Raw genomic sequence first — 26848 nt, 5'->3', positions numbered from 1 at the left:
GGGCGGGTGGGGCCGCTTTTCCCAGGGCGAGAGCTAGGCCTCCTGGGGGAGCCTGTATGTCGGAGGACTGCCGGTTCCGGCGGGGCGGGCCAAGCCACTTAGGGATCCCGCGGGTTGCAAAGGTGGCTGGCGTCTGCAGGACTTAACTTCTGCACCCACCACGAGGGCACCTTTATCTCCAAGTAGCTGAGGCCACCTGGTTAGAAACCGGGCGGGTGGGGCCGCTTCTCCCGGGGCGAGAGCTAGGCCTCCCGGGGGAGCCCGTATGGCGGAGGACTGCCGGTTCGGGCGGGGCGGGCCAAGCCGCCCAGGGATCCCGCGGGTTGCAAAGGCGGTTGGCGTCCGCAGGACTTAACTTCTGCACCCGCCGGTTCGGGCGGGGCGGGCTAAGCCGCTCAGGGTTCCCGCGGGTTGCAAAGGCGGCTGGCGTCTACAGGACTTAACTTCTGCACTCGCCACGTGGGCACCTTTATTGCCGAGTAGCTGTGGCTGCCTGGTTAGGAACCGGGCGGGTGGGGCCGCTTTTCCCAGGGCGAGAGTTAGGCCTCCCGGGGGAGCCTGTATGTCGGAGGACTGCCGGTTCCGGCGGGGCGGGCCAAGCCACTCAGGGATCCCGCGGGTTGCAAAGGTGGCTGGCGTCTGCAGGACTTAACTTCTGCACCCACCAGGAGGGCACCTTTATCTCCAAGTAGCTGAGGCCACCTGGTTAGAAACTGGGCGGGTGGGGCCGCTTCTCCCGGGGCGAAAGCTAGGCCTCCCGGGGGAGCCCGTATGGCGGAGGACTGCCGGTTCGGGCGGGGCGGGCCAAGCCGCCCAGGGATCCCGCGGGTTGCAAAGGTGGCTGGCGTCTGCAGGACTTAACTTCTGCACCCGCCACGTGGGCACCTTTATTGCCGAGTAGCTGTGGCTGCCTGGTTAGGAACCGGGCGGGTGGGGCCGCTTTTCCCAGGGCGAGAGCTAGGCCTCCTGGGGGAGCCTGTATGTCGGAGGACTGCCGGTTCCGGCGGGGCGGGCCAAGCCACTTAGGGATCCCGCGGGTTGCAAAGGTGGCTGGCGTCTGCAGGACTTAACTTCTGCACCCACCACGAGGGCACCTTTATCTCCAAGTAGCTGAGGCCACCTGGTTAGAAACCGGGCGGGTGGGGCCGCTTCTCCCGGGGCGAAAGCTAGGCCTCCCGGGGGAGCCCGTATGGCGGAGGACTGCCGGTTCGGGCGGGGCGGGCCAAGCCGCCCAGGGATCCCGCGGGTTGCAAAGGTGGCTGGCGTCTGCAGGACTTAACTTCTGCACCCGCCACGTGGGCACCTTTATTGCCGAGTAGCTGTGGCTGCCTGGTTAGGAACCGGGCGGGTGGGGCCGCTTTTCCCAGGGCGAGAGCTAGGCCTCCTGGGGGAGCCTGTATGTCGGAGGACTGCCGGTTCCGGCGGGGCGGGCCAAGCCACTTAGGGATCCCGCGGGTTGCAAAGGTGGCTGGCGTCTGCAGGACTTAACTTCTGCACCCACCACGAGGGCACCTTTATCTCCAAGTAGCTGAGGCCACCTGGTTAGAAACCGGGCGGGTGGGGCCGCTTCTCCCGGGGCGAGAGCTAGGCCTCCCGGGGGAGCCCGTATGGCGGAGGACTGCCGGTTCGGGCGGGGCGGGCCAAGCCGCCCAGGGATCCCGCGGGTTGCAAAGGCGGTTGGCGTCCGCAGGACTTAACTTCTGCACCCGCCGGTTCGGGCGGGGCGGGCTAAGCCGCTCAGGGTTCCCGCGGGTTGCAAAGGCGGCTGGCGTCTACAGGACTTAACTTCTGCACTCGCCACGTGGGCACCTTTATTGCCGAGTAGCTGTGGCTGCCTGGTTAGGAACCTGGCGGGTGGGGCCGCTTCTCCCAGGGCGAGAGCTAGGCCTCCCGGGGGAGCCCGTATGGCGGAGGACTGCCGGTTCGGGCGGGGCGGGCCAAGCCACTCAGGGTTCCCGGGGGTTGCAAAGGTGGCTGGCGTCTACAGGACTTAACTTCTGCACCCGCCACGTGGGCACCTTTATCGCTGAGTAGCTGTGGCTGCCAGGTTAGGAAGCGGGCGGGTGGGGCCGCTTCTCCCAGGGCGAGAGCTAGGCCTCCAGGGGGAGCCGCCTGCCGGAGCGGCTGATGGTTGGGGGACTAGACCTCTGTGCCCGCGTGGCCTTCCAAGATCCACTTCTCTGGGGCAACCTGTCACTTCGAGTAAACCTACCAGTTCACGGCAGCTCTCCTCTTAAGGAAGTTATGGTAGAAGTTCCTCCGTAGCTAGGCTGCAGCTGTTTCGATGAGTCTTTCATATCCCGTTAAAGTGGAGACGTTGGAGACGCTGCTTCCTCGCCGGCCGCCATGTTGGATCAGTAGTTTTCTTATTTCATGACATTTCCTAGTTTTCCTACCAGTAAATAAAGACTGATAATTTTTTTTAAATCACACAGTGCTAAGAAGGTTAAGTAGAGGTGTTCACTTCATCATTATTCTTATAGAAAAAAATTGAAAATCCTAAATATCCAATTCCTGAATATCCAATAACAATTAAGTTATAAAATATTGTAGTTAACCATGTTGTAGTTAAAATAAATTAAGTAGGCCATATGAGTGATGCAAAATTATGTTCCAAGACCATTTTAAGGCCAAGTCCAAACATAGAAAAATGCTGTTTTATGTGGGAACATTTCTGTAAATGTACACCAAAAAGTTTAGAAGTGAGTTGGCTGTAGCTCAGTGGTACACTTACCCAGCATGCATGATGTCCTGGGTTTGATCCCCAGCACTGAAAAAAAAAGGGGGGGGTTAGAAAGCTGTGTAAATACATGAGTATATGTAATTGCTTAAATAAAGGATACACATAAAACTGGTTTTGGTGGGGGAGGTACTACAAGTAAATGGACTATGGAATGGATTACAGGAAACTCAAACATTATCCCTATAATGATTTCTTTTCCAAAGAGAATAGATTCATGTATTTTATTAGATAAATGTGTTTGAAATATAGGATTGTTTTATGCCAAACAGCAGCAAGAAATCTATATATATAAAATCATGTATGTGTTCTTTTTCTAGAAGCCTATTAGCAATGGTCTTCCCCCAACACCTAAAGTACATGTAAGTACAAACTATGACATTAGCTGTTTTCAGACTATAGCCAATGATAAGTAATTGCTCAAAAGTGTATCTTAGGTTAGATTTATATCCTGTTAAAAGAACTTTCATAGCCATGATGACATACTACTGTAATTACAGCTACTCAAGAGGCTGAAAAGAGGATCAAAAATTCAAGACCAGCCAGGGCAACTTAAGGAAGCCCGGTCTCAAAATTTTAAAAGGGTTGGAGGTTTAGCTTTGTAGTAGAGCGCTTGCTTAGCATGCTGGGTTTGTCCCTAGTACTACCCAAAAAAACAAACAATCCAAAAAAAAAGGTCATTATTATCTATAAGATTGCTAATTTAAATGTTACTTGTGATTGCATCTGAAAAATAGTCTTTCAAACTAAGATTATGATGAATTTGACATTTTAAAGCTCCTTGATTCCAAAATTTGTTGATATCCTGTTTGCAGCTCTTTTAAAGAAATGTGGAAAAGCCACATAGATATTCTAGAGAGTACAAAACAGTTATGACATTTTTGTAGCATGTTTTCAGTTATCAAAAATGTGGAATTTTAATCGGATGTGGTGGCACACACCTGTGATCCCAGCAGCTTTTGAGAGGCTGCGGCCGGAGGATCACAAGTTTAAGGACAGCCTCAGCAATTTAACAAGGCCCTGTGTAACTTTGTGAAACCCTGTCTCAAAAAATAAAAAGAACCAAGAGGGTGGCTCAGTGATAAAGCACCCCAGGTTAAATCCCTAGTACCAAAAAGAAAAAAAAAGAAAGAAAAAAACAGAATTTTAAATTAGAAGACATATTGGAGCAGCATCTGACCTAAGTCCTTGATCTTGCCCATGAGTAAAATGACATTAAAGATCCTGGTCATTAAGATTACAAAACACCCAACCCTATTTAGATATCCCTAGAATTTAGATGTCTGACATCGCCTAGGTTGGATTTTGTTTATTTTTGGTTTTAGTTAGACCAGGTTGTCCATTTCTCCTCATATTTAAAAATTTTTTAATAGGAAATTTTTTTAATATTTATAGTATATAACATGATATTTTAATATTTGTATACATTGTGGAATGACTAAGTCAAGCTGTTTTACATATATGTTATCAGTTATTTTTTGGAGTGAGTATTCAAAAATCTACACTTAATAAAATTTTCAAGTAAATTGTTGTTAACTGTAGTCACCATGATTACAATAGATCTCTTAAACTTATTTCTCTTAATTAATTAAAACTTCAAGTCTTTTGACTAAGATCTCCCCAGTCTTCTCCTCTTCTCCGCAGCCTCTGAGAACCATTATTCTGCTTTCTGCTTCTATGAGTTTAACTTTTTTTCTATCTAGATATTTATCTAGATATAAGGAAGTTAATGCAGTACTTGTCCTTCTCTAGCCTGTTTCACTTAGCAGTCTTCCAGGTTCACACATCATAAATAATAAGATTTTCTTTTTTTAAGTCCAAATAGCCTTCCATGTTGGATATGCACTACATTTTCTTTACCCATCCATCTGTTGATAGACACTGAGGTTGATTCTTTATCTTGGCTGTCATGAATAGTACCACAATAAACAAAAGGAAGCAGATGTCTTTTCAGCATTACTGATCTCATGTAATAGGAGTGCTGAATAATATGGTCATGCTTCCTTTATAGTGTTAAAATTATATTAAGTCAATGTGTACGTTTAGATTAGTATGGAGAGAGCTATATTTCCATCACTAAAAATCTTTAATCTAAAACCTCATGTAACGTTAAGCTGTCCTTAGTTCTACTTTTACATATGATACTTAAATTTTAAATATTTAAAATTGTAATTTGAATATTAATTTATAAATTAAAATATAATTTTAAATAAAATTTATATTACCTAGCATATATATACTTATAACAAAGAAATATAATAGGCAAACTTACCATTTGGCCATAAGATAAAGCTTTTATTTCAGGTGTGTAATTTGACAGGGAAAAGCTGGTAACAGTGGAATGACAGATAAGATCCAACTATACAAATTAACTTAAGGTTGGGACCAATTGTTTTGTCCTGACTTGCCACTTGGATTTCTAGAGGTTAGCAGTACCTTAACATACACATTTTGTTAGTCTTCTTAAAAGGTATTAATTTGATTTTCTTAAGTGATACAGTTTCAGCCCTACATCATTGGTCACCTGCCACCTGGTGATATTGCCAACCCAAGTCGTTCTTTTTGGTACTTAAATCTTTAAAAATATTGATTGATACATTTCTGTCATTAAAAAGGAAATGTTAAGGTTTTTGTCATGATTATTTTATGTTAATGATATCAGAGTGTTCTGAGCATGTTGCCTCCACGTTTGATAAGGTGCTACAAAGTGCCGTTATGTTAATTTAGAACAGACTGGCAAATACATAAGTTTCCTCTGGCCAGATATTTTTGTACTATTTTTTCCTCAAATAGTTGGTTATAAATGCAAACCTTATGTATTTAATCAAAATGATAATTTCAAAACTTAACATTTTGCCCTTTGAGAATATAATGTACAATTCAAGTGAATGCTACATTTCATTATATTTATTTGAAAGATTTTTAAGTGGACTTGAAAATTAATAAGAACATCAAAGAATAAAGCTTTCTAGTGAATCTTACCAAGGGAAATAATCAGATTGTTCTTTTTTTTTTTTTCAAAGACAAAAGAGTCTATATGTTTTTGAGTTTGAAGCACATGCATGAATTTCAAATCAACTACACCTCTTTTATAATATGAAATGTAATGATTAATACCAGTTTTATCATGAAACCAAATGAGACATTTTTATATCTTTATGGAAATTATGGTTTTCTTCTTACCAGAGAATATTGTAATGTTTTTGATATGGAACATATCAATGATATTCTTATAAGCAAATTATCAGGCAGAATTGTTCACTATTATTGCTTTGTTCACATGAAAAGAAACAATAAAATATGAGTGAATTTTTCTCTTCCTCTCAAGTAAATTCATTGTTGCATCTAGAAACTTTGTGCTACAAAAAAAATTTATAATAATAGCCTAGAAAAAAATAATATTCTGTAAAAAGTTAGCCTGATGACTGATTCAACACATTTTATTTCTGTAAGTTTGAAGGTCATAGTAATTTCAGAATGTTCTCCCATATTAAAATAAATGATTGCATTTTACATGTTGTATTAAGGACATTTGTTTGTCACTGTCTCATAGAAGTTATTTGTTTTTCCAGATGGGTGCATGTTTTTCAAAGGTTTTTAATGGGTGTCCCTTGAAAATTCACTGTGCAACATCCTGGATAAACCCAGATACACGAGGTAGTACCGTGAGTTTTTATCTGTTATCTAATTTTTTTCAACTGGGACTATGAAAGTATTTGATTTAATTCATTTTCTAAATATTTTTCTGAAAAATATTTGGTTATAATTTTTTAATTTTAAGATACATAAGTTTGTTTATACTGTTGTCAATGTTTGGGTGGCACATAAAATTAAAATTTCACTAGAGTCGCTGTATCAGTGTAATAATATATTCTACACCACTCGGATTTCCTTCAGAAATGTTTCTTTTGCGGCACAAAAACAGTCATTTTTTAGTTTAGTTCATTTTTTAGACAGTCATTTACTGAAGGAATTTAGCTATGAGAACCCAGGGGCTAGTGACCACTTTAGAGGATCTGACTGTAAAAGGGGTCATAATCAGAATAGTTGTTTTTAGGAAGTACACAAGAACTCTGTTCCCCTGCCATATCTGTATCTTAGTACCTGTCTATGCAAGATACACATAGAAACATATGAACCTTTTTGCATGTATATGTATAAAAACACATATGTGTTCTAAAATTTCAAGGTCAGTTCTTTCATTTCATGGATACAGAAACTGACTCCAAAAGATTTATTGTTTCACAAAATCAATTGGTAGAGCTTCAGTTTAAACCCACTTCTTTCTGTCTGACCCCACATTTCATGGTATTAAATTTGCCAGTTCTAGTCCTAAGTGCTAGGCAGATTAGGAATTCTCTTGACATTCTAAATTGCTCTCAAAATACTTCAGTTTGGTCTGAAGAAGCTCTTGACCTGATCTTTTATCTTAAAAACAGATCCTGTAGGGCCAAGGCCAGGCTTCTGCTATCTTCCAGGAGATATTGAGTTCCTTAGTAGGAACCCAGGTTTTAGTTAACATTTTTTTATAGATACCAATCAGATTCTGGTTTTTTTATGTTAATGCTTATCATACCTGGAAAAATAATATTCTGTAAAAATGTTTTTTATCCGTTCTCTCTGTTCCTGGTTTACATTCTGAAGTCATTTGCACATGTTCCTGTTTTCAGGGGGTTTTAGGAAAAGTAGCTGCAGACTCAAGTCAGTGGTACCTTCTGATGAGTGAAAGTCTAGCTGGCCACTCCCAAATACCCTCCTTATATTTATTTGTAACTCAATTCAATAGTCTAGAGTACCTCACCTCTTCTTTGCATTAAAATTCAAAGTATTTACAGTAATTTTTTGTTATATCAACACATACTTAACTGAAAGTTAAACTGTATAAAAGTATCTTATTGAAATCAGTTAGTGAAGTACTTTTGTTATTACAGATCAATATTTGATATTTGGTGCCGAAGAAGGGATTTATACCCTTAATCTTAATGAACTTCATGAAACATCAATGGAGCAGGTATGTTATTTGGTACATCTCCCCCCACCCAAGTTATTGTAAGTAGACTATAAATAAGTTTCACTTTTATGCTTTGGTGCCTCTTTTATTCATAACACCTTCAAAGAATATGTTCTGTTTACAGATACTTAAGACAGAGTCACTGGATTAGTCCTTACACTTGAGAAGCTCGTGATATACCAGGGAAAACAGACATAAATCAGTAACTAGAACACTCAGATTATATGTCACACTGAGAACAAATACAGAGAGTAGGCCAAAAGAGATAGGTGGCCTATACTCTGTACTTCCTGGGAGAGGAAGAAAAAGGGGTGTTTGAGGTGGACCTTAAATGATAATGCATAGAAATTTGTCAGCCAAACAGAAAGAAGACAAATATGGCAGCATTGAGTTGTGAAATAACATGGCAAGTGTGAGAAACAGTGACTGGACAATTGGGAGCACAGAAGAGTGACAGTAGTTGGAGCTGGGTAGGGGCACAGATGCCAAACCTCAGAGCTTTGTGTGCCACACTGATGATCAGGTCTGTTTTAGAAATATGTGTTTGCTGTATGGTAGGAGATGAAACTAGAGACTAGGTCAAAGGTAAAGGAGTGAAGTTTGGTGTGGAGATAAAGAGGGCAGAGAATAACATGGGGTTTGGAATAATTGTATGGGGCCATTGTTCATTGTTAGAATGAGTTGGGATAGCTTTTGGCATTTAGCACCCAGAAGCTTGCAAAAATCACAATGATGATATTACCAATAACTATAAAATTTTTTTACTGTGTGACAGCCTCAGATTTTATTTGCTTGATATATATTATCTAACCCCTATAGAATCTCTGAGAGAACCCATTACAGTTCTTAATTCACAGATGAGAAAAACTAAGTTTCAGAAAGGATTAGTAACTTGCCAGGCAGCCCATAGCTGCTAAATGGCTGCACTGGGGAACAAACCCAGGCAGGGTGGCCTCTGAGTCCATATCCTTAACTTCACCATACTGCCTCTCCCAGCCCATAGCCTTTGTAGAGAAAGATGAAAGAGCTAGAATTGGCCAAATTGAATGATGAGTTCAATATGGAGGCTTAGGAGAGGACTCAGTTAATTCCAGGTTTCCAACTTGAGTGACTGGGTGCATGACAGTGTTGTTTTCAGGGGAGAGGCTGATTTTAGAAGAACAACAGTGTAATCAATTTGGTTATGTCATTTTGAGTGCTTGTGGGATGTGTAACTAATTTTCCTTTATCGATAAATATCTCCTTTACAAATAAAACAGAGAGAGATCTGTAAATTATAATTTCTTCATTACAAAGCATTTCCATCTTTTGTCACATTTTTTAAGCAAATTTTCTAAAAGGGTCCTAAACTATATGATGTACTGTGAATCTTTTAATCTGGAATTGTTATACAATGAACTTGTTAAAAAGTACATAAGAACCATGGGAAAGAGAAGAAATGGATTCTGTTATTTGTAGTAATTAGTAAATAAGTAGTTCAAAGGTGGTAATATTGTTATTGACTATAAAGTGATAATCAAAATTATTGGTAATATGTAGAACATTTATCACCTAAATTAAGACACCCAGATGAAAGTACACATCAATCCTATCCAGCCCCAGTCTACAATAACTTCTTTTCTTAATTGCTTTAGCATTTGAAATTTTCTGAGCTAAACATTGCCCTTCAAGGTGAGACATTTTTTTCCTTTCAGGGGACGCCTTTGAGAGTAGAGAATGAGAATATGTAAAATCCTGAGTTTTTTCATCTTACTGTGAAATTGATTATTAGGTTGACTTTCTCTATACTCTGGGGAAAATAAACTGGGTTGTATAAGTCTTCTAGCTTGGGAATGATACTACAAAGTGAGAAAATGAAGCAAAATAGGATCCTGATTTTAAATTTTTTTTTCTGCTTTTACTACTTAAAACTAACATTTCTTGAGTACTCACTGAGTACCAGACACTCTTCTTAGTGCATTACCAGGAATAGCCTTGTGAGGTATAGGTGCTCCATGTTACAGATAAAAACACTGAGACACCAGAGACTGAGTAAATTACCCAAGATCACAGTGTCATGGAGAAAACACACTTATGGATCTAGGCCAAGTCTTGAATCTTCCTTTTTTTTATTAAATAGATAGTTCACCCAGAGCTACCTTGCTAAAGGAAGTAGGTATTAAAGAGCTATAAAAAGTTTAGTTTTTGAAATTTGGGCTAATAAGAAAAATCCAATATGAAACCTAACACTTGAATAAAACTGTTTATAAAAACCTTTCCATTATTACCTGTGTTAATAATATGAATGAAATTTGTGTCATGTCCTGATGTTTCATATATCCTTGTATTTAATAAGCAAACCAACTTATATTTAGAAACATATAATCTCATAAAAATCCATAGATTTGATACTAAAGAAATACTTAAGTACGTGTTTGTATGAAAATAAACCCACTTCAACACTGAATTAAATAAAAATCAGCTTCATGCCACTATGGTAAAGTATACTGCTCTCCTTTTATTATTGTTTTTTTTCTATTAACTATTCAGGGTCATAAAGTAATATCCTTAGAGGCCTTGAAACATTTCATTATTCTTCTCTTCATTCCTGTTCCCTGTCCTCTTCCCAGTCTATCTTGGAATAACCTGTAGGAATTGCCAGAGCAAACCTAAGCTATCACACTTGTTAACTCAGGATGCCTCAATACGTATATCAGTGGCTGTATAGCCAGTTTGCATCAGAATTGCCAAGACGTTCTTGTTAAAATAGATTTCTGGGCCCACCTTCAGAACTTCTGCTTCAGTAGGTGTGGGGTGAAGTCTGAGAACCAGAATTTCTAGCGTGTGCGCAACTGCTGCTCAGGCTGATGATCCAAAGACCACTTTGAAAATCACTGATATTCACAATGAAATGATTCCTATTAGATTTCAGTAAGAAATTCCATATGTGTGCATGTATGCATGTGTATGTCCTGTATGATTTATGAGTTTTCATCATATCCCTTTTTCCATACTCTGTGTTCCACTACACCCACCATGATCCTTTTTTCTGTATTTCCCAAATATATGCATATGCCTAGGTAAATACATTTTAAGGGGAGCACCCAGAAGAGTTAATTATTCAACCCCAGAACCAAAGTGAAGGAATAGCTCATATTTGAAAATGTTTTATTCCCTGCATAGTTTGGGGGCTATAGAGAGCCCTCATCAGTGCCCCCCCCCTCATCAGTGCTCTCTATAGCCCCCAAACTATGCAGGGAATAAAACATTTTCAAATATGAAATGCTTAGACTGAAATTATATTGCAAATTTTTTGTCCCACATAAATATTTATGCTGGTATATTATCCTGTTTTAAATACTTATAAAATGAATTTCTATTTAAAGTATTTTACTTTTTAAATAATGAGCCTATCGATAAGACAGCTGACTGGTTAATGTGTACATGTTTACATGGTTATATATATTCTTTGTAAACTTTTTTCTATATTTTTTTTATCAGCTATTCCCTCGAAGGTGTACGTGGTTGTATGTGATGAACAATTGCTTGTTATCAATATCTGGTAAGTCTTTTAGTTTCTCTACATTTTACAGTTCTGTTATAGCTTATTATTAGCTCCTTATATTGTATTTATTTCCTTTACAGGTAAAGCTTCTCAGCTTTATTCCCATAATTTACCAGGGCTTTTTGATTATGCAAGACAAATGCAAAAGTTACCTGTTGCTATTCCAGCACACAAACTCCCTGACAGAATACTGCCAAGGTAACTGTATATTTAATTATATTTTCATTATTAGGAGAAATATGCTAATAATTCATTGTAGTGTATACTTATAGGAGAGAAAATAAAAGAGAATTCAGTTGGGATTAATAGAAATTATATGTAAGGAAAAAATCATAAGAGATACATTTTAACAAGGACTTATTTATCACACTGTAGCTCTAAAATTATTCTGCTTTCACTTTCCAGTTACATTAAATATTTGTTTCTGAATTTTTTATAAGTGTATATATATTTTTTTTTTTCAGGTGTAGTTAGACAGAACACCTTTATTTTATTTATTTATTTATTTATTTTTATATCTTTATTTTTATCTGTTTATTATTTTTACGTGATGCTGGGGACCGAACCCAAGGCTTCACGCATGCAAGGCAAGTTCTGTACCACTGAGCTACAACCCCAGACCTTACTTATTTATTTTTATGTGTTGCTGAGGATCAAACCCAGAGCCTTGCACATGCTAGGTGAGCGCTCTGCTGCTGAGCCACAACCCCAGCCCCTCTCTGAATTTTTAATCTGTCTTTTCTGCAAAGTTAAAACTAATTTATTTCCTATCATTTTACATCACATGTATTGCCTTTGCTTCCCCCACCGTAACATTTTTTTTCTTAGTGCATTATAGCTATACATAATAGTGGAATTTGTTGTTACATATTCATACATGCACACAATATATAACAATATAATTTGGTCAGTGTCATTCCCCAGTGTTTCCCCTTTCCCTACACACTTGCCTTTGCTTTTGATATATTTGTGTTTACATGTGCAAAATTAGTTTTTTCAATAAACAGTTTCTAAACCTAGAATAAAAATAATTTATTGAATAGAAGTTTTGATGTCTGAAGATAATTACTTAGAAGTTGAAGGGTTTCAATTTGTACTTTCAGGAATTTTAAATTATGCTATGCTTTTCCTTTTGTTATAATAGTTATTCCTCATTTGTTGACTAAAAGGTTTCTAAGACTAGTATCAAATGAATTTTACACAAACTTTTTAATATAGACATCCTTAACAAGATTTTTGTAAAACAAATGAAGTAAAACAAAACCTTAGCTTTTAAGTAACTTAACAATCTGTGTTTCTCAATTGCTAAGTTTATAGTAGAACTAATTCACCACTTGGAGCACGAAATTTTTTAAAAATCAAAATCAAATAAAAATATTTGCATGGTTTTCTTTCTCCTTAAAATAGGTTATTTATATAAAATTTAATTGAATATATACATAATTATTTAGAGTTGTTATGAGCTTCCTTTGGTGAACTACAGTAGCTATATTTAGAGTTTAAAGTGTTACTCCTTATCAGTATTTTTTTACAGGATTTATTATTTTTGCAGTTTTATAGGAAATCCCAAAGTCATATTACTCTATTTTCTAAATACTTTTACAGACTTTTAAAGAACAGTTAAGTCCTTATTCCATTTGAAATTGGTTGGAGGACATATGAAATGAACCCAAAATAGTCTTATTTTTAGTAAATGTTTTGTCAGCACTAGTTTCTTAACTCACTCTTTCTTCATTGATCTTTTTTGTTTCATGATTGGTTAGTTGGTTTGGTTTTTATGGTATTGTGAATTGAACCCAGAGCCTTACACATGCTATGCAAGCATTTTTTTCAATGAGCTACATCTCTAGCCCTCTTCACTTATCTGTAACAGCACATTTATGATATATTAAGTTTGCCTACATGTTATTATATACTCATTTTCATTTACATTTAGGAAATTTGCTGTATCAGCAAAAATCCCTGAAACCAAGTGGTGTCAGAAGTGTTGTGTTGGTAAGTAAACCGTCCAATACCATGTAGCTCTCCTGTTTTGCAGAGTGGCTAAGAAATCTTCTTGAGGCTCAGTTTTTTAAAGTCCAAGGCATCCTTCCATTCATTGAGCTTATATCCACATGCCTTTAGTATGTGGAAACTTGTGCTTGTCATGTGAAGATTGTAGCTTCCCTGTTCACATACCTCTAGACTAAATTCCTACCCTACCCCCTATCAACTATTTTCCTGTTTACATGCAACAAAAACAAAAAGTGATTTTCTTCCCTTAAGTTACTAATACTATAAAAGGAAAGACAAGCAAGCATATAAGTCACTGCACCACTGAGTATAATGCAGAAAGAACTCTAACATGGGCCAGCTGAAGAAGACGGTCTTTAGGCAAGGCCTCAAAAGAATTTCACTGTGAATGATTGGAGAGGGCCTTTCTTTTTTTTGCTTTTGTTTTTGGTTTGTATTTTGTTTTGGCAGTACTGGGGATTGAGCCCAGGGGCACTCTACCATGAACCATATCCCAGCCCTTTTTATTTTTAGACAGGGGTTCTGCTAAAACTGCTAAGACCTTGAATTTGCAATCCTCCTGCTTTAGCCTCCCAAGTCTCTTGAGATTATAGGCATGTACCATTGTACCTGGCTGCCCTCTTTATAGTTTTTAATTTTTTTATTTCAAATACATTTGCTTTATATCTTAAGTAGAAGAAAAGTCCAAAATATGAAGAAATTCAGTTTTATTATTTATAAACTTGTACTATAAAATTTGATGAAGCTGAGAATGGGGTCCACACAGCTACTATGGAGGCGCCTGAGGCATGAGGATCACAAGTTCAAGGCCAACCTGGGAAACTTAGTGAGACCCTATCTCAAATTTTTTAAAAGAAATAAGAATTTTTTTAAAAAACTTTTGATTAATATCTATAATGTTTTCTAGTGACCTTAGGAGTTTAATAGAAAAGGAAGGAATAGTCAGCTTTTTCATTCCTTCCTTCCTTCCTTCCTTCCTTTCTTTCTTCCTTCCTTCCTTTCTTCCTTCCTTTCCTTCTTCCTGTCTTTCTTTTTTTCTTCCTTTCTTTTTGTTTCTCCATATGTTTGTATGTATGCATGTATGTATGTACTGGGGATTGAACTCAGGGGCACTTTACCACTGAGCTACATACATTCCCAGTCTTTTTATTTTATTTTGAGATAGGGTCTTGCAAAATTGTGCAGTCTGTCCTCGAACTTGGGACCTACCAAGTAGCTAGGATTACAGACATGCACAGCTATGCCCAGCAACAAGTGTTTTGTTTTTTGAAACTAATAATATAAGGACTTTATTTTATAAGAGAACTCACCTCTGCTTTTTTGCCTTGACAGTGAGAAATCCTTACACAGGCCATAAATACCTATGCGGGGCACTTCAGACTAGCATTGTTCTATTAGAATGGGTTGAACCAATGCAGAAATTTATGTTAATTAAGGTAAGCATGAAAGTCAACCTAAGATATTGTTAGCTTGAAAGCTTAATTGTTAAACTTTTCTGTTTATTCTCAAATTATTTAAATGATTTTGGATTATGTGATAGGATGGTAAAAACTTGCCCAGTTTTAAGGAACTAGGCTTGATGAAAGTTCTGAAAGACACTAGAGAAATAGTTTGGGTTTGGTAATAGGGAGCTAGAAGTAGAGTATCTTATGTGCATAGATAGTTTGATGTCAAAAACAGGGTGCTAAAAGATCAGTAAAATGTCTTGACCTACTCCATCACAGCAGGGAAATAACACTCAGCTTAGTGTTTGACTTGAGAAGATAGGGATGACCTTGATGAGGGGAAAATGATTTGTTTTGGTTACCTAACAAAATTGTTTTAATACCTACCCATTAATTTGCCCAGCTCTTCTCATGGATATTTTTTGAGTTTTTGCTTGGGGATTTTTGCTTAAGTTTCTCTAGATTAATGAATACCATTAAAATGTTTACTGTTACTCAGCTTTAACATATTTTGAGGAAAAACTAATTTTTAAAATGTATAAAGTACAGGCTCAATTACAGCAAAGAAATATCAAATGAATTTGTTAAAATTGTTTTCTTTGCTGTTGAATATGGATTAAATGGTCTTCTTTCATGAGCATTTGATTCTTCAATAGAGACTGAAGTCAGCATCTAATCAGAGTAGGATTCTCCCTAGATTTTTATAATGCCAAACTAGAATATTTAGTTTACTTTTTGTTACTTAAAATCTTACAAGTGTCTTAAGAATCTATTTTTAGTTTTCACATCAATATTAACCTCAAGCCTGACTGGGGCTAAAATGATGGAAAAAATAGTTTCAAGAAGGTAAAACCTATTAGGTAGTAATTTCACAAATAAATTCACAGAAGCAAAAATTCTTAAGCTGAGGGGAAATAGCCTTATAAGTTTTCTAATAGCAGATCTACTGAATACATCCCATTTATGGCAAAAATTGCTTTTCTCAGCTTCTCTTTGTTCTTACATATTTGGCACATGGATACTTTATCTTAGGTGGAATGGTAAAGTCTACACAGTTTGATTTTTCTGTAGTCCTGTCATCCTTCCTTTTCTTCCTTAGTCTACTAGAGATAGTTTTTCCTGTGTCTTTCATTCCTAACCTCTTTCAAAATGAAAAGGTTTCATCATATTATATACTGATGGACTGATTAAACCTCAGCTCAAGTGAATTTATATTATCTGATAGGTTAAGGCATTTATCCTCATATAATGAAAGCTCTTTTCTCTGTTAAAGGAATTTTGGATATCAAGAGTATGCAGGAGGGAATATATACTTTTAAAAGCTTAAAAATAACCCATCCAATGTCTTCTCTTTTCCCAACGATGATACCAAGGAGCTTGGCCTGATCTGATTGTGGAGGCCTATGGTGCGAGTTCTGAGATAATGGACTCTCACTGCAGTTCACCTGCAGGTCTCCTTCAAGACTGCTCACATTTCCTCTTTCCTTCAACTCACTGAGCTATGGGGCCTGGCCTGCCTCACTTAATTTTAACTTCACTTTCTGTGCCTCTCTGGCTTTAAGATTTCTATAATGTATGTTTTATTATTGTATTTGACATTATTTTAACTAGTTTTTATGATGTTTCTATACTGGACTCTTTATCAGATTTGTTTTAAAAAAAAATTTGTGCTTCCTATATTCGTCCTCTTAGTGACATTTCTAACAAATTTTGCTTAATTTAGGCATGTTTTTATCATAAATTAAAGTTAAAAATAAAAGATATACACAGCAAACATTATTTACCTACTATAAACTAGGCATAGTGCTAAGAGGGGGAGAAAAAGAGAGAGAGAGAATAAGATGTAAGGACTGCTGTCAATCACCAAGAACACCTGATTTAAACCCTTGAGAAAGAAATCCCCTTCTGTTAGTGATTTACAGACATTGCTTAACTATTATTGGAAGCTAAATAGAAGTAGTCAAAATCTGTTGGGCTTTCTTACATGCTAAGAAAAAAATTAAAGAAACAAGCATTATTTTCTTTCTGCTCTATTGTTCTTAATCATATTTCAAAGCAAATTATTTCAGTTGTTTTACCTCATTAAATATATGACAGATATTCAAAGCTTGTGCCCCAGGTAATGGGAAAGCTCCTAGAGAGGTGATTTAGGAGTTGGTAGTCACAGGGTGGAGGCAGCTGGCAGCAGGGGAAGAAAGGACCATACGGAAGAGCAGGTGCACACAGAGCTGCCTATTCCAGCCATCAGGACCATGTCATGTCTCCCAGCACTCTAAAACTATTAGTTAAGGCAGCCCTGCTTCACATTTTTATTTTCTTCAGAAATTATGAGTTGCCAGGTTAAAAAATAAATCGTATCCAGTAACTTTGTTAAATACTAGTTATAACCATTTAGAAAATATAGCCCATTTATAAGAGAAACAAAAATATAAAATATGTTAGAATGAACTTAATAAAGTATGTGTAAGACCAATTTTTTTTCAACCACCTTTTTTGTGAAGAGCCACCTCAGCATTCCCTATGCCACTCCATGTTTTTTAAGTAGTTCCCCCGAAGGAAACCTAGCAAGTTGTTGCTTTTCTTTCTCTTTATATACATAGATAAGTGTATCCATAAACATTAAAACTAATTTTACCTTATTTTCAACAATATGAAAGTGGAATCAGAAAGTATATATTCATTTATGTCTGGCTTCTTTTGTGCAACATTATATTTATGTAGTTGTTGGATATAGCAATCGATTGTTCATTTTCATTGATCTGTAATTTTCCAGTGTGTGAATATGCCATAATTTTAATCCATTCTACTTTTGATTGGCATTTGGGTTATTTCCCATTTTTGTTTTTCTTAAGTATTGCTATGAACATATTTTTGCCTGTTTTCTGTGCACACATACCCTTTCTCTCTAGAAGGTATACTTAGGAGTAATTATCTTCAACATTGGTAGATAATGTAATTAACCAGCATGACTGGACCAATGTATGCTCCCACCATCCGTGTATGAGCATTTATTAACTCCTCTAATGCTTGTTATTGTCATTCTTTTTAATTTTAGCCATTCTGGTGGGTAAATGTAGTGTCTCATTGTGGTTTTATTCCTTGATGATTGCTGAAGTTAAGTGTTCTCTATTTTTCTAAATCTCCAAAATGTGAATTTGTTTATTCTCTTTGTAACAATATAAAAATAATTTTGAAGGTATATAAAATTAAAATTAGTTGCATTTAAAGATATTTCATAATTTTTCTTAATACCCTGCATTTCTGTGACAAGAAGCAATCTTTATAGTAGAAAGTTTTTTTATATGTTTTTGTAAACCTAAAAACTTAATGTTGTTCTCATAAGATTATTTGGTTTTTGTTTTTCTTTTCTGTTTTTTTGTTTCTGTCTCTAGCATATCGATTTCCCTATCCCATGCCCACTCACGATGTTTGAGATGCTGGTGGTCCCTGAGCAGGAGTACCCATTAGTCTGTGTTGGTGTCAGTAGAGGGCGAGACTTCAACCAGGTGGTTCGATTTGAGACTGTCAATCCAAATTCTACCTCTTCATGGTTTACAGAATCAGGTTTGCAATTTTTATGGAATTTTTAAGGCTAAAGCATGTGCTGGTTTTATAAGTAATAAATTTGCTATGTTTTGCATTAAGCAAAACTGCATATAAAGCTGGTCTTAAATAACTATATAAGTAAACTGGAAGAAAAGTTGCTTTAAAATAGCTAATAATTTGATTGGCAAAGCATATGTATGTTCAAAGCACATACACTTTTTTAATTAGAAATGAATATGGTAAGGATCTGATGCTTAAGAGCCTGAATTAATGTATATTAAACAATTTTACAGCAATACATCTCTTACTATAAAATGAGGTATATGCCTGGGTCATCCTGCAACGTTTAAGAAATGTGTGACATAAACTAGGACATTATAAATAGCAGTTTCTCTCAGGGACACTATGTATAGGTAACCATTAAGGACACATTTGTAAGCTAGGGGTATAGCTCAGAACAGATGTGTGAACATGCATGAGGCCCTGGACTTAGGCACCAAACTAATTTTACTTAGAAATAGCTCATTAATATTACCAATTAAATATCAAAGCACAAGTTTATTTATGTTCAAATTGTTTTAATATTTTAACACTTGCATTCATATTTTCACATTTATTATTAAAGAATCTTAGATGTATTCAGTTGTTTGATGCTGCTTACAAATATAAAGATTAATCTTTATGAAAGCTTATTAACATAGGAAACATTTAAAACAAAACCTGAACATTTCACATTTTTGTAACTTGGGCCGGGTATATAGGTCAGTGGTAGAGTACTTGCATGGCATGCATCAGGCCCTAGGTTCAATCCCCAGACCGCAAAAAAAAAAAAAAAGCAAAAAATATTTTTATAATTTAGAGAATCTAAAAGTATTTAATGTAATTGTAAGTGGTATGCACTTGAAAATTTGCAAATTATAGAACTTCAGTTGCCCTGCCTTCCCAAAAAGCATCAGGTGATTTTACCTTTTGAATCACATTCCATCACTTTACCAGGAATATTGATATTAGTGAACAAGTGAGTATTTAGTACATACCTGTAATCCCCGAACTTGAGCTTGCATCAGAAACACCAGGAAACTTGTTAAAGCATACTATTGCCCCCGCCTCAAAGTTTTCATCCAGTAGGCCTGGTGTTTCTATAAATTCCCAGGTGGTACTAGTAATATGGGGACTATACTTTAAGAACTGCACATAGACAAATCTCAGGCTAATAGAAAATCTGATTTTTAAAAAAACAAAAGTGACATTTTAGAATACTTTAAGTTTAGATTGTACTTCATATTGAATCCGTTTTATCCTGATATCTTTCTAAGTATGTATATTTAACTTTATTTTTTTCAGTGCTGGGGGTTGAACCCAGGACCTCACACATGCTAGGCAAGTGCTCTATCACTGTACTAATCCCCAGCCCTTAGAATATTTTAAGTTTAGTTTGTTTCTTCATATAGTCTAAACAACCACTTCCAAAGTATTTGTTGAAGGTATTGGAAAATAATTCTCTCATGTAATTCGTTTTCTTAAATATTGATTTACATTGCCAAGTCACATAGCAGAACTTTCCTTTATCACTACATACCCTACTATTTTAGCAAATATTATCTCCAAGTAGTGAACTTTTTACAGAAAATTGATGGTAGTTTAAAACTTCCACATTGAGCCTATGACAAAATAACAGTTATTAAGTAAAACTTGAGTGTTATGGTAAATTGGATTGAACTCTCTCACTTGAAAATGATGACCTTTAAATATCTTACCTTTGTTTTTAAAACATCCTATTTATCATGAAACCTGTTTTGCTTTTTTTTTTTTTCCTTTAAAAATGCAGTAGAATGTTTTGCTATACAGTAGACATTGGCCACTTCAGACGGCAATTTTTAAAGGTCTTACAAGGGCTGTTTGTCACAGTCTTTGGCTACTAAGGGAAATGTTAAGGAAGTAATTTGCCAGTAAAATACTGATTTGGCAGGAGTTTGTTGAAGGACTGGAAGATTATTAATAAAAAGAAAAAACAGGAGCTAAGGATACAGCTCAGATGCAGAGACCCTGGGTTTGATCCCCAGCACTGCAAAACAAACAAACAAAACACAAAAGCCTAGACATAATACATGGTTCCTTTAATACATTAAACTTGAAGTATAGCTCTTCAAGGAAAGCATGATCACCTTTGGCAACATTATGAGACTTGTCTTTGGCTCCCCAAATTCTCTTCTGCATTCTTCCTTAACCACTCATCTTGCCCTTCAAACAGCTGGTACACCTCCTTTCCAAGTCTCCCCTTCCCCGTATAACAGAAAGGAAGTGTCTCTGATAAATATGTTGTTGTCACTGAATTTCCGTTAATGTCTTAGTTCTCTCAAGCATTTTACTTTTAAATCCTTTCTTTCTCATTGTTGGATTAAGGCCTTATTATCTTTTTTTTCTTCTCATCATCAATCATTAGGTTTATTTAATTTGTATATTTTGCTTTATCCACAAATGAACAATTTCAATATACTTATTTTGGTATTTGTACAAATATCATGAATTACACTGATTGTTGCCCTTGTCTCATTGAAAATTGTATAAAACAAATTTTGGTCGCTGATAAATTGGAAAACATAAAAGTAAACAAAATGCTCTTTACCCTGAAGGCCTTATTTTCTGACAGAAGAATTTTATACAGCTTTGGGTAGCTTCTTTCCAAGGGTCTTTTGATTACTTGGTTTTGCCTTAATAAATTTCATTAAAAGTTAAATATGGCAAATATAACTCATCTCTCTGTTTGAAATTATAAGATAGAGGGAATGACTATGGTTTTACATCAGATAAAAATATGATGGGGCTGAGGGTGGAGCTCGGTGATAGAGTGCCTGTCTAGTATAGCATGAGGCTCCTGGTTCAGTCCCCAAAACCACCATTGTACATATTAGTGGTTCCAAACCCTACTGCATGGTAGGTTTACCTGGGAAGCTTAAAACTTCTGAGACCTGAAGTCACACACTTCCAATTAAATCAGAATATCTTGAGGGTGGTAGCCAGGCATCAGTGTTTTTTAAAGATAGTTTCAGTATTTCAGGACTGATTGTTGTAAGCAATTAGTAAAACTTCATTTTCCTGGCCTTCTAACTAGTGTTAATAGTCTGGCTGCCTTCTGCCAAAGTAGATGTCTATAACATGTTCAGATTCTTAATTTTCAGCAGTTTTGTTGTTGTTGTTGTTGTTGTTGTTTTCCTTAAGAGCTACAGAGATCTAGTTAGCCTGACTTACAGGAGGGCTTTGCCATATCCTCCTAACCTTGATTAGTTATAGCAGTAACCAAGTTCAAAATACAACAGTGCTTAGATGTCCTAATACTAAGTACAATAGGAAGCAGAAAACAAGCAGGGTAGGCTGTCTTTCCTGCCATACCCATGCTTTCAGGGAATGTGAAACTGGGAACAGACACCCATACCTCAGCTATTCAGTTTTCATATACACACAAAGCTTTGGATATACAGTATTCGTCATTGCTTCATGGAAAACCAAGTCATTTAAACATTTTTACTTTGTAGGAACTTTGATAAATCATTGTAATTAAAATAATACCTCTTTGCATTTAGGTCGAATTTTCTGCTTCTAAAATGCTTTTTTTAAAACTTATATGTATACAAATAATTTGATACTCAGATTCATTCTTTTAGTACATACTTTTTGCATATACTAGGCGTATAATGATATAAAGAGCACAGCTCCAAGCCTTCTATTTAAACTTATGAACTAGTCATAGCCATCCTTTAGGAAATCAGTCTCCTGATTTCAAGTATAAATAAAAATGATACCAGGAACTGACATTTACTAGGTTGAGACATCAGCATTAGAACCCAAGTAACCCAGTTTAGTAACTTTACATTTATTAGAAAAGATGTATATCCATTTCAAATGTAACAGTCCTCAGAATTCTTTCTTTTTTTTTTCTTTTTTTTTTTTTTTAATAATTGCTCTGCCATAACTACTTCAGTTTTCTGTGACTTTATCAGGCCTTCTTTTTTTCATAGATACCCCACAGACAAATGTTACTCATGTAACCCAACTGGAGAGAGATACCATTCTTGTATGTTTGGACTGTAAGTTTAATTTTATTTATGAACATCTTATTTTAAGAAGATACCTTTTACCTTCGTTTCTGAGTGACTTGTATTTCTCTAGGTTGTATAAAAATAGTAAATCTCCAAGGAAGATTAAAATCTAGTAGAAAATTATCATCAGAGCTCACCTTTGATTTCCAGATTGAATCAATAGGTAAGTTGAAGTTTTTTATTTCTTTCCATTATGAACTGTTTAATTTATCTGACAATTATATGAAATTATAAATGTATTATTAAGTACTTTCTCTAAAATATAGGATATAATGAGTATGAGGTCACTATACCTTTAAACATTCTCAAGACAGTTTAATAATTATATTGTAAATAATTGTTTACCTTCCTTATAGACTTGGCATATTCAAAAGAAATAGTTAAATGTTATTTCTCATAACCTGGTTATAAATTCCCATTTCCTCCAGATTTCTATAAATTTCCCATAGGTACGTTAAAATCAAGTGCTTTGTATACCCTATTGTGTTTTTGCTATTATCTCTGGTCAGAGAATTTTAAATATATGAAATTTCTTTTTGCCATTCTCACATTATGCTTGTTATGAGTTTTCCTGGAAAAGGAGTTCTGACAGAATTAGTACTAGCTGTGTTTAGTTCTTCCAAATTTTACTGAATATACCAAATGTTCATGAAATGTCCCTATATACAGATAAGACAAGATCGAATAAGATTCTGCCTCTTCCTTTAAGGAGTTTTTGTATAGTAAGGTTTTACCTCTATGGGTATTTCACGTCTACTTTATTTCAGATTATATTCAAGAAAAATAATTATATAGGGTGGTGCTGGGGAAAAAGAATGATAATTAGTATTTAGTGTCCTTTATCAATAAAATCAAGTTATTAATATGTATATATACACACATACATTGCATATGTGCCCATACATACATGCATGGTGCAGCGGGTAAGGCCAAGGGCAGATAGTTCATTTGTCTTATTCCTGGTTCTATTTTCCCCTTTCCCTGAACTAGAAAAGTCCCTCCCCCAACAACAACAAAAAAAATGATTATGATAATAAGAGTTTCAAGGAATATCTGGTCAGGTGGAATCCTTAAAAAGACATAGCCAGGGTCCAAAAACAAGGCCAGTAACAGAAATTCAATTTACAGGCCTGAAGCCAATAGCCTGCTGAGTGTCAGATAGTAGTAGACTTTGCTAGGTGGTTAAAAAAACCTGAAAGTATCCCACAGGAAATGAGGAACTTCAGCCAGGTTCTTTGCCTGAAGGGCCTGGAAATCAAGCTAATGGTTTTATAGATTTTTTTTTCCCACCTTTTTTTGAGAGAGAGAGAGAAAGAGAGAGAGAGAGAGAAAATTTTTTTAATATTTATTTTTTTTTTAGTTTTCGGCGGACACAACATCTTTGTTTGTATGTGGTGCTGAGGATCGAACCCGGGCCGCACGCATGCCAGGCGAGCACACTACCGCTTGAGCCACATCCCCAGCCCATTACATAGTTCTTGACATATCATATTTCACACTTTGATTCAAGTGGGTTATGAACTCCCATTTTTACCCCGTATACAGATTGCAGAATCACATCGGTTACACATCCACTGATTTACATATTGCCATACTAGTGTCTGTTGTATTCTGCTGCCTTTCCTATCCTCTACTTTTTTCCCACCTTTAGAGGAAAAGATAATCCCTACTCTATATAAATTATTTCAGATGGTAGACAAAGAATTCTGAATAAATCAGTATTTTAATACTGTTGCTAGAATCAAACAAGAATAGTATGGAAAACAGAAATTTTAATCATGAAAATAGATTTTAAAGATCTTAATAAAATACTGGCAAGTATCACATTACAAAGGGTAGATTTTATCCCCGGAAGACAAGGATGGTGTCTTTGAAATATATTTATGTAATACACTACACTAAAGATTAAAAGAGGAAAAGTCATGTGACTCTTCAGTAGATACACAAAAATATTCAATAAACTTCTCAGTAATTGATGACTTTAAAAAAACACTTAGTAAATTAGTAATAAAAGGAAATGATCTTCAGCTAGCCAATTAAAATACCACATCATGATTAGACTGATTCTACTATCACATCTCAATATTATTTTACTAAACAAAAAAAGGAAAGTATGAAGATTATAAAGAAAAGAGTAAAAATATACTTTTGCCAATGGTATCAATTTGAAATTTTAGTAGGAGAAAAGATCCCTTTCACAATGGCAATAAAATATATGTAAGACTAAATGTAGTCAGGCATAGTAGCACATGCCCATAGTTCCTTCTAGTGGAAGATTGAGGCAAGAGGATCACTTGCGCCCAGGAGTCAAGGCTAGCCTGAACAATGTAGCAAGATGCCCATGTAAAGAAAAAAGAAAGAAAGAAAAAGGAGTAAATATAAACAAAACACATCCAAGACCCTTCTGTAGGTAATCCCAAATTACTATTTAAAGACATAGAAGAATATTTGAACAAATGAAGCCCAACATCATATTCATGGGTGGGAATAGGAGTGTAGCTCATTGGTAGAGCACCTACCCAGTATGCACAAGGCCCTAGGCTTGAACCCTAGCACTGTAAAAACAGAAAACAAAATTACGGAAAAGAGACTCAATGTGAAAAGGAGGTCAGTTTTTCACAAATTAATCCAGAAATTCAGTGCATTTGCAACAAAAATCCCAAAAGCCACTTGACAAGATTCATATGGACAAGCCAAAGACCAAGAATAGTAAAATAAATGTTGACAAGTACTTCCCTTCTCTATGTTGAAACATAACTATAAAATGATAGTATTTAAGACAGTGCAATATCAACAGAGGCATGAATAAGTAAAAGTATGGTGGAAGAGTAAGCCCAGAAATAAAACCACATGTAAATAGAAACCTACAACATTATGTGTCAGTGGGGAAATGATGGACTACTCAACAAATGATGCCTAAATCATTGGTTCTGTGGGAAAGAAATTAAGATTTCTGTCTGTTTTGTGAACATACCTTTCAAATAACATAAATTTAAAAAGTAAAACTCAGATTTGCTTTATTTATGCATATGCCCTATGTCCCTGTATTTCTATTTGTAGGTATTTTAATCATAGAGAGATTTTTTATATATTCTCAAGAAGTGGTACAAGAATGTTTATTGCTGCATTGTTTATAATAATGTAACTAGAAATATTTACCATACCAAATGTGCAACTGTTGGAAACATTCAATGTAAAGTTTATATTGATAATATAGACTTATAATATAAACATTCATGAGAATGATAAATACCATATTTATAACAATACGTACCTTAGAGAGTAAGGAAGGCCAGTATGGATATGTAGGGAATGCCAGCTGTATTTATTTTCATTTAAAACAAAAAGCAAATGTGATAGAGTGTTAGGATTTAATCGGTAAGTATTGGATACATATGTGTATTTATGCTATTCTCTGTATTTTCTATTTAAAATTTTAGGTATCAAAACAAATTTTCATAACAAATATTTTGAGTGAATTGTTTTTCTTTTTTCTTACCAAAAAGATTAATAAGTCTGGCACTGGGGATGTAGCTCAGTGGTGGAACGCTTGCCTGGCATACACAATACCCAAGGTTCAATCCCCAGTACCACAAAAAAAAAAAAAAAAATATATATATATATATATATATATATATATATATATATACATACACACACACAAAGATTAGTAAGTTCTTTATAGTTAATTTCCAAATGTAAAGATGCCTTGTAAATATGCAATTGCTTTCATGAGATATTAATTGAAATATTGCTAGATAAGATATAGAAGTAAAATGATGCTTATCAGTTAAACTTTTGTACTATTAACAGTAATTGAGCTGTTCTTGCCTGCTAGTTTGTCTACAAGACAGTGTGCTAGCTTTCTGGAAACATGGAATGCAAGGTAGAAGTTTTAGATCTAATGAGGTAAGTAATCTCATTTAAATTATGTCCATTAAATAGTCATAAAAAGCCCAGCACAGTAGCATGTACCCATAGTCCCAGCTACTTGGAAGCTGCGGCAAGAAGATGGCTTGAGCCAGGAGTTAGAGGCCATCCTGAGATCCTATTTCTTTAAAAAAAACAAAATAAAAAATATTTTTTAAATATTTTAGAATAGTTACATTATTAAATCTACTTCAATTTTCTTTTAACTTTGGAAATTTCTTCTTTTTTAAAATTTGTTTTTGTTGTTGTTTTTTAAGTTGTAGATGGACACACAATATCTTTGTTTTATTTTTATGTGGTGCTGGGGACTGAACCCAGGGCCTCATGCATGTGAGGCAAGCACTCTACCACTGAGCCACAACCCCAGCCCACCTTTGGAAAATTCTTAAATGGTGCCAATGATAACTTGATTTTCTAATTTTATTAATTATATACTGTATTCAGTCTAGTGGTAGAGCAGTAGTACATACTGTAGAGCCACCTCTCTTGCCAAACAACTTTAGTGCATATTTGATGTACTTC

The 26848-nt window shown here is 36.0% G+C and overlaps 1 protein-coding gene across 3 annotated transcripts in view; it reads left to right on the top strand.

The window, feature by feature from the left end:
• The window catches only part of Map4k3 (mitogen-activated protein kinase kinase kinase kinase 3), a 186872-nt gene that overhangs the window by 154994 nt on the left and 5030 nt on the right, over positions 1–26848 (top strand). For all 3 annotated transcript variants that reach the window (XM_026410129.2, XM_026410130.2, XM_077791693.1), the window contains 11 exons: positions 3061–3102; positions 6313–6397; positions 7672–7751; positions 11232–11292; positions 11376–11493; positions 13232–13290; positions 14641–14744; positions 18146–18317; positions 22316–22384; positions 22467–22559; positions 26235–26305. In XM_026410129.2, coding sequence (XP_026265914.1) covers positions 3061–3102; positions 6313–6397; positions 7672–7751; positions 11232–11292; positions 11376–11493; positions 13232–13290; positions 14641–14744; positions 18146–18317; positions 22316–22384; positions 22467–22559; positions 26235–26305 — 954 coding nt within the window. The remainder of the gene's footprint in view (positions 1–3060; positions 3103–6312; positions 6398–7671; positions 7752–11231; positions 11293–11375; positions 11494–13231; positions 13291–14640; positions 14745–18145; positions 18318–22315; positions 22385–22466; positions 22560–26234; positions 26306–26848) is intronic.

Source organism: Urocitellus parryii, chromosome 12, assembly GCF_045843805.1.
Source record: "Urocitellus parryii isolate mUroPar1 chromosome 12, mUroPar1.hap1, whole genome shotgun sequence".
Classification (NCBI taxonomy): domain Eukaryota; kingdom Metazoa; phylum Chordata; class Mammalia; order Rodentia; family Sciuridae; genus Urocitellus; species Urocitellus parryii.
The sequence above is the reverse complement of the archived record's forward strand: the minus strand, read 5'-3'. Positions and strand labels throughout refer to the sequence as shown.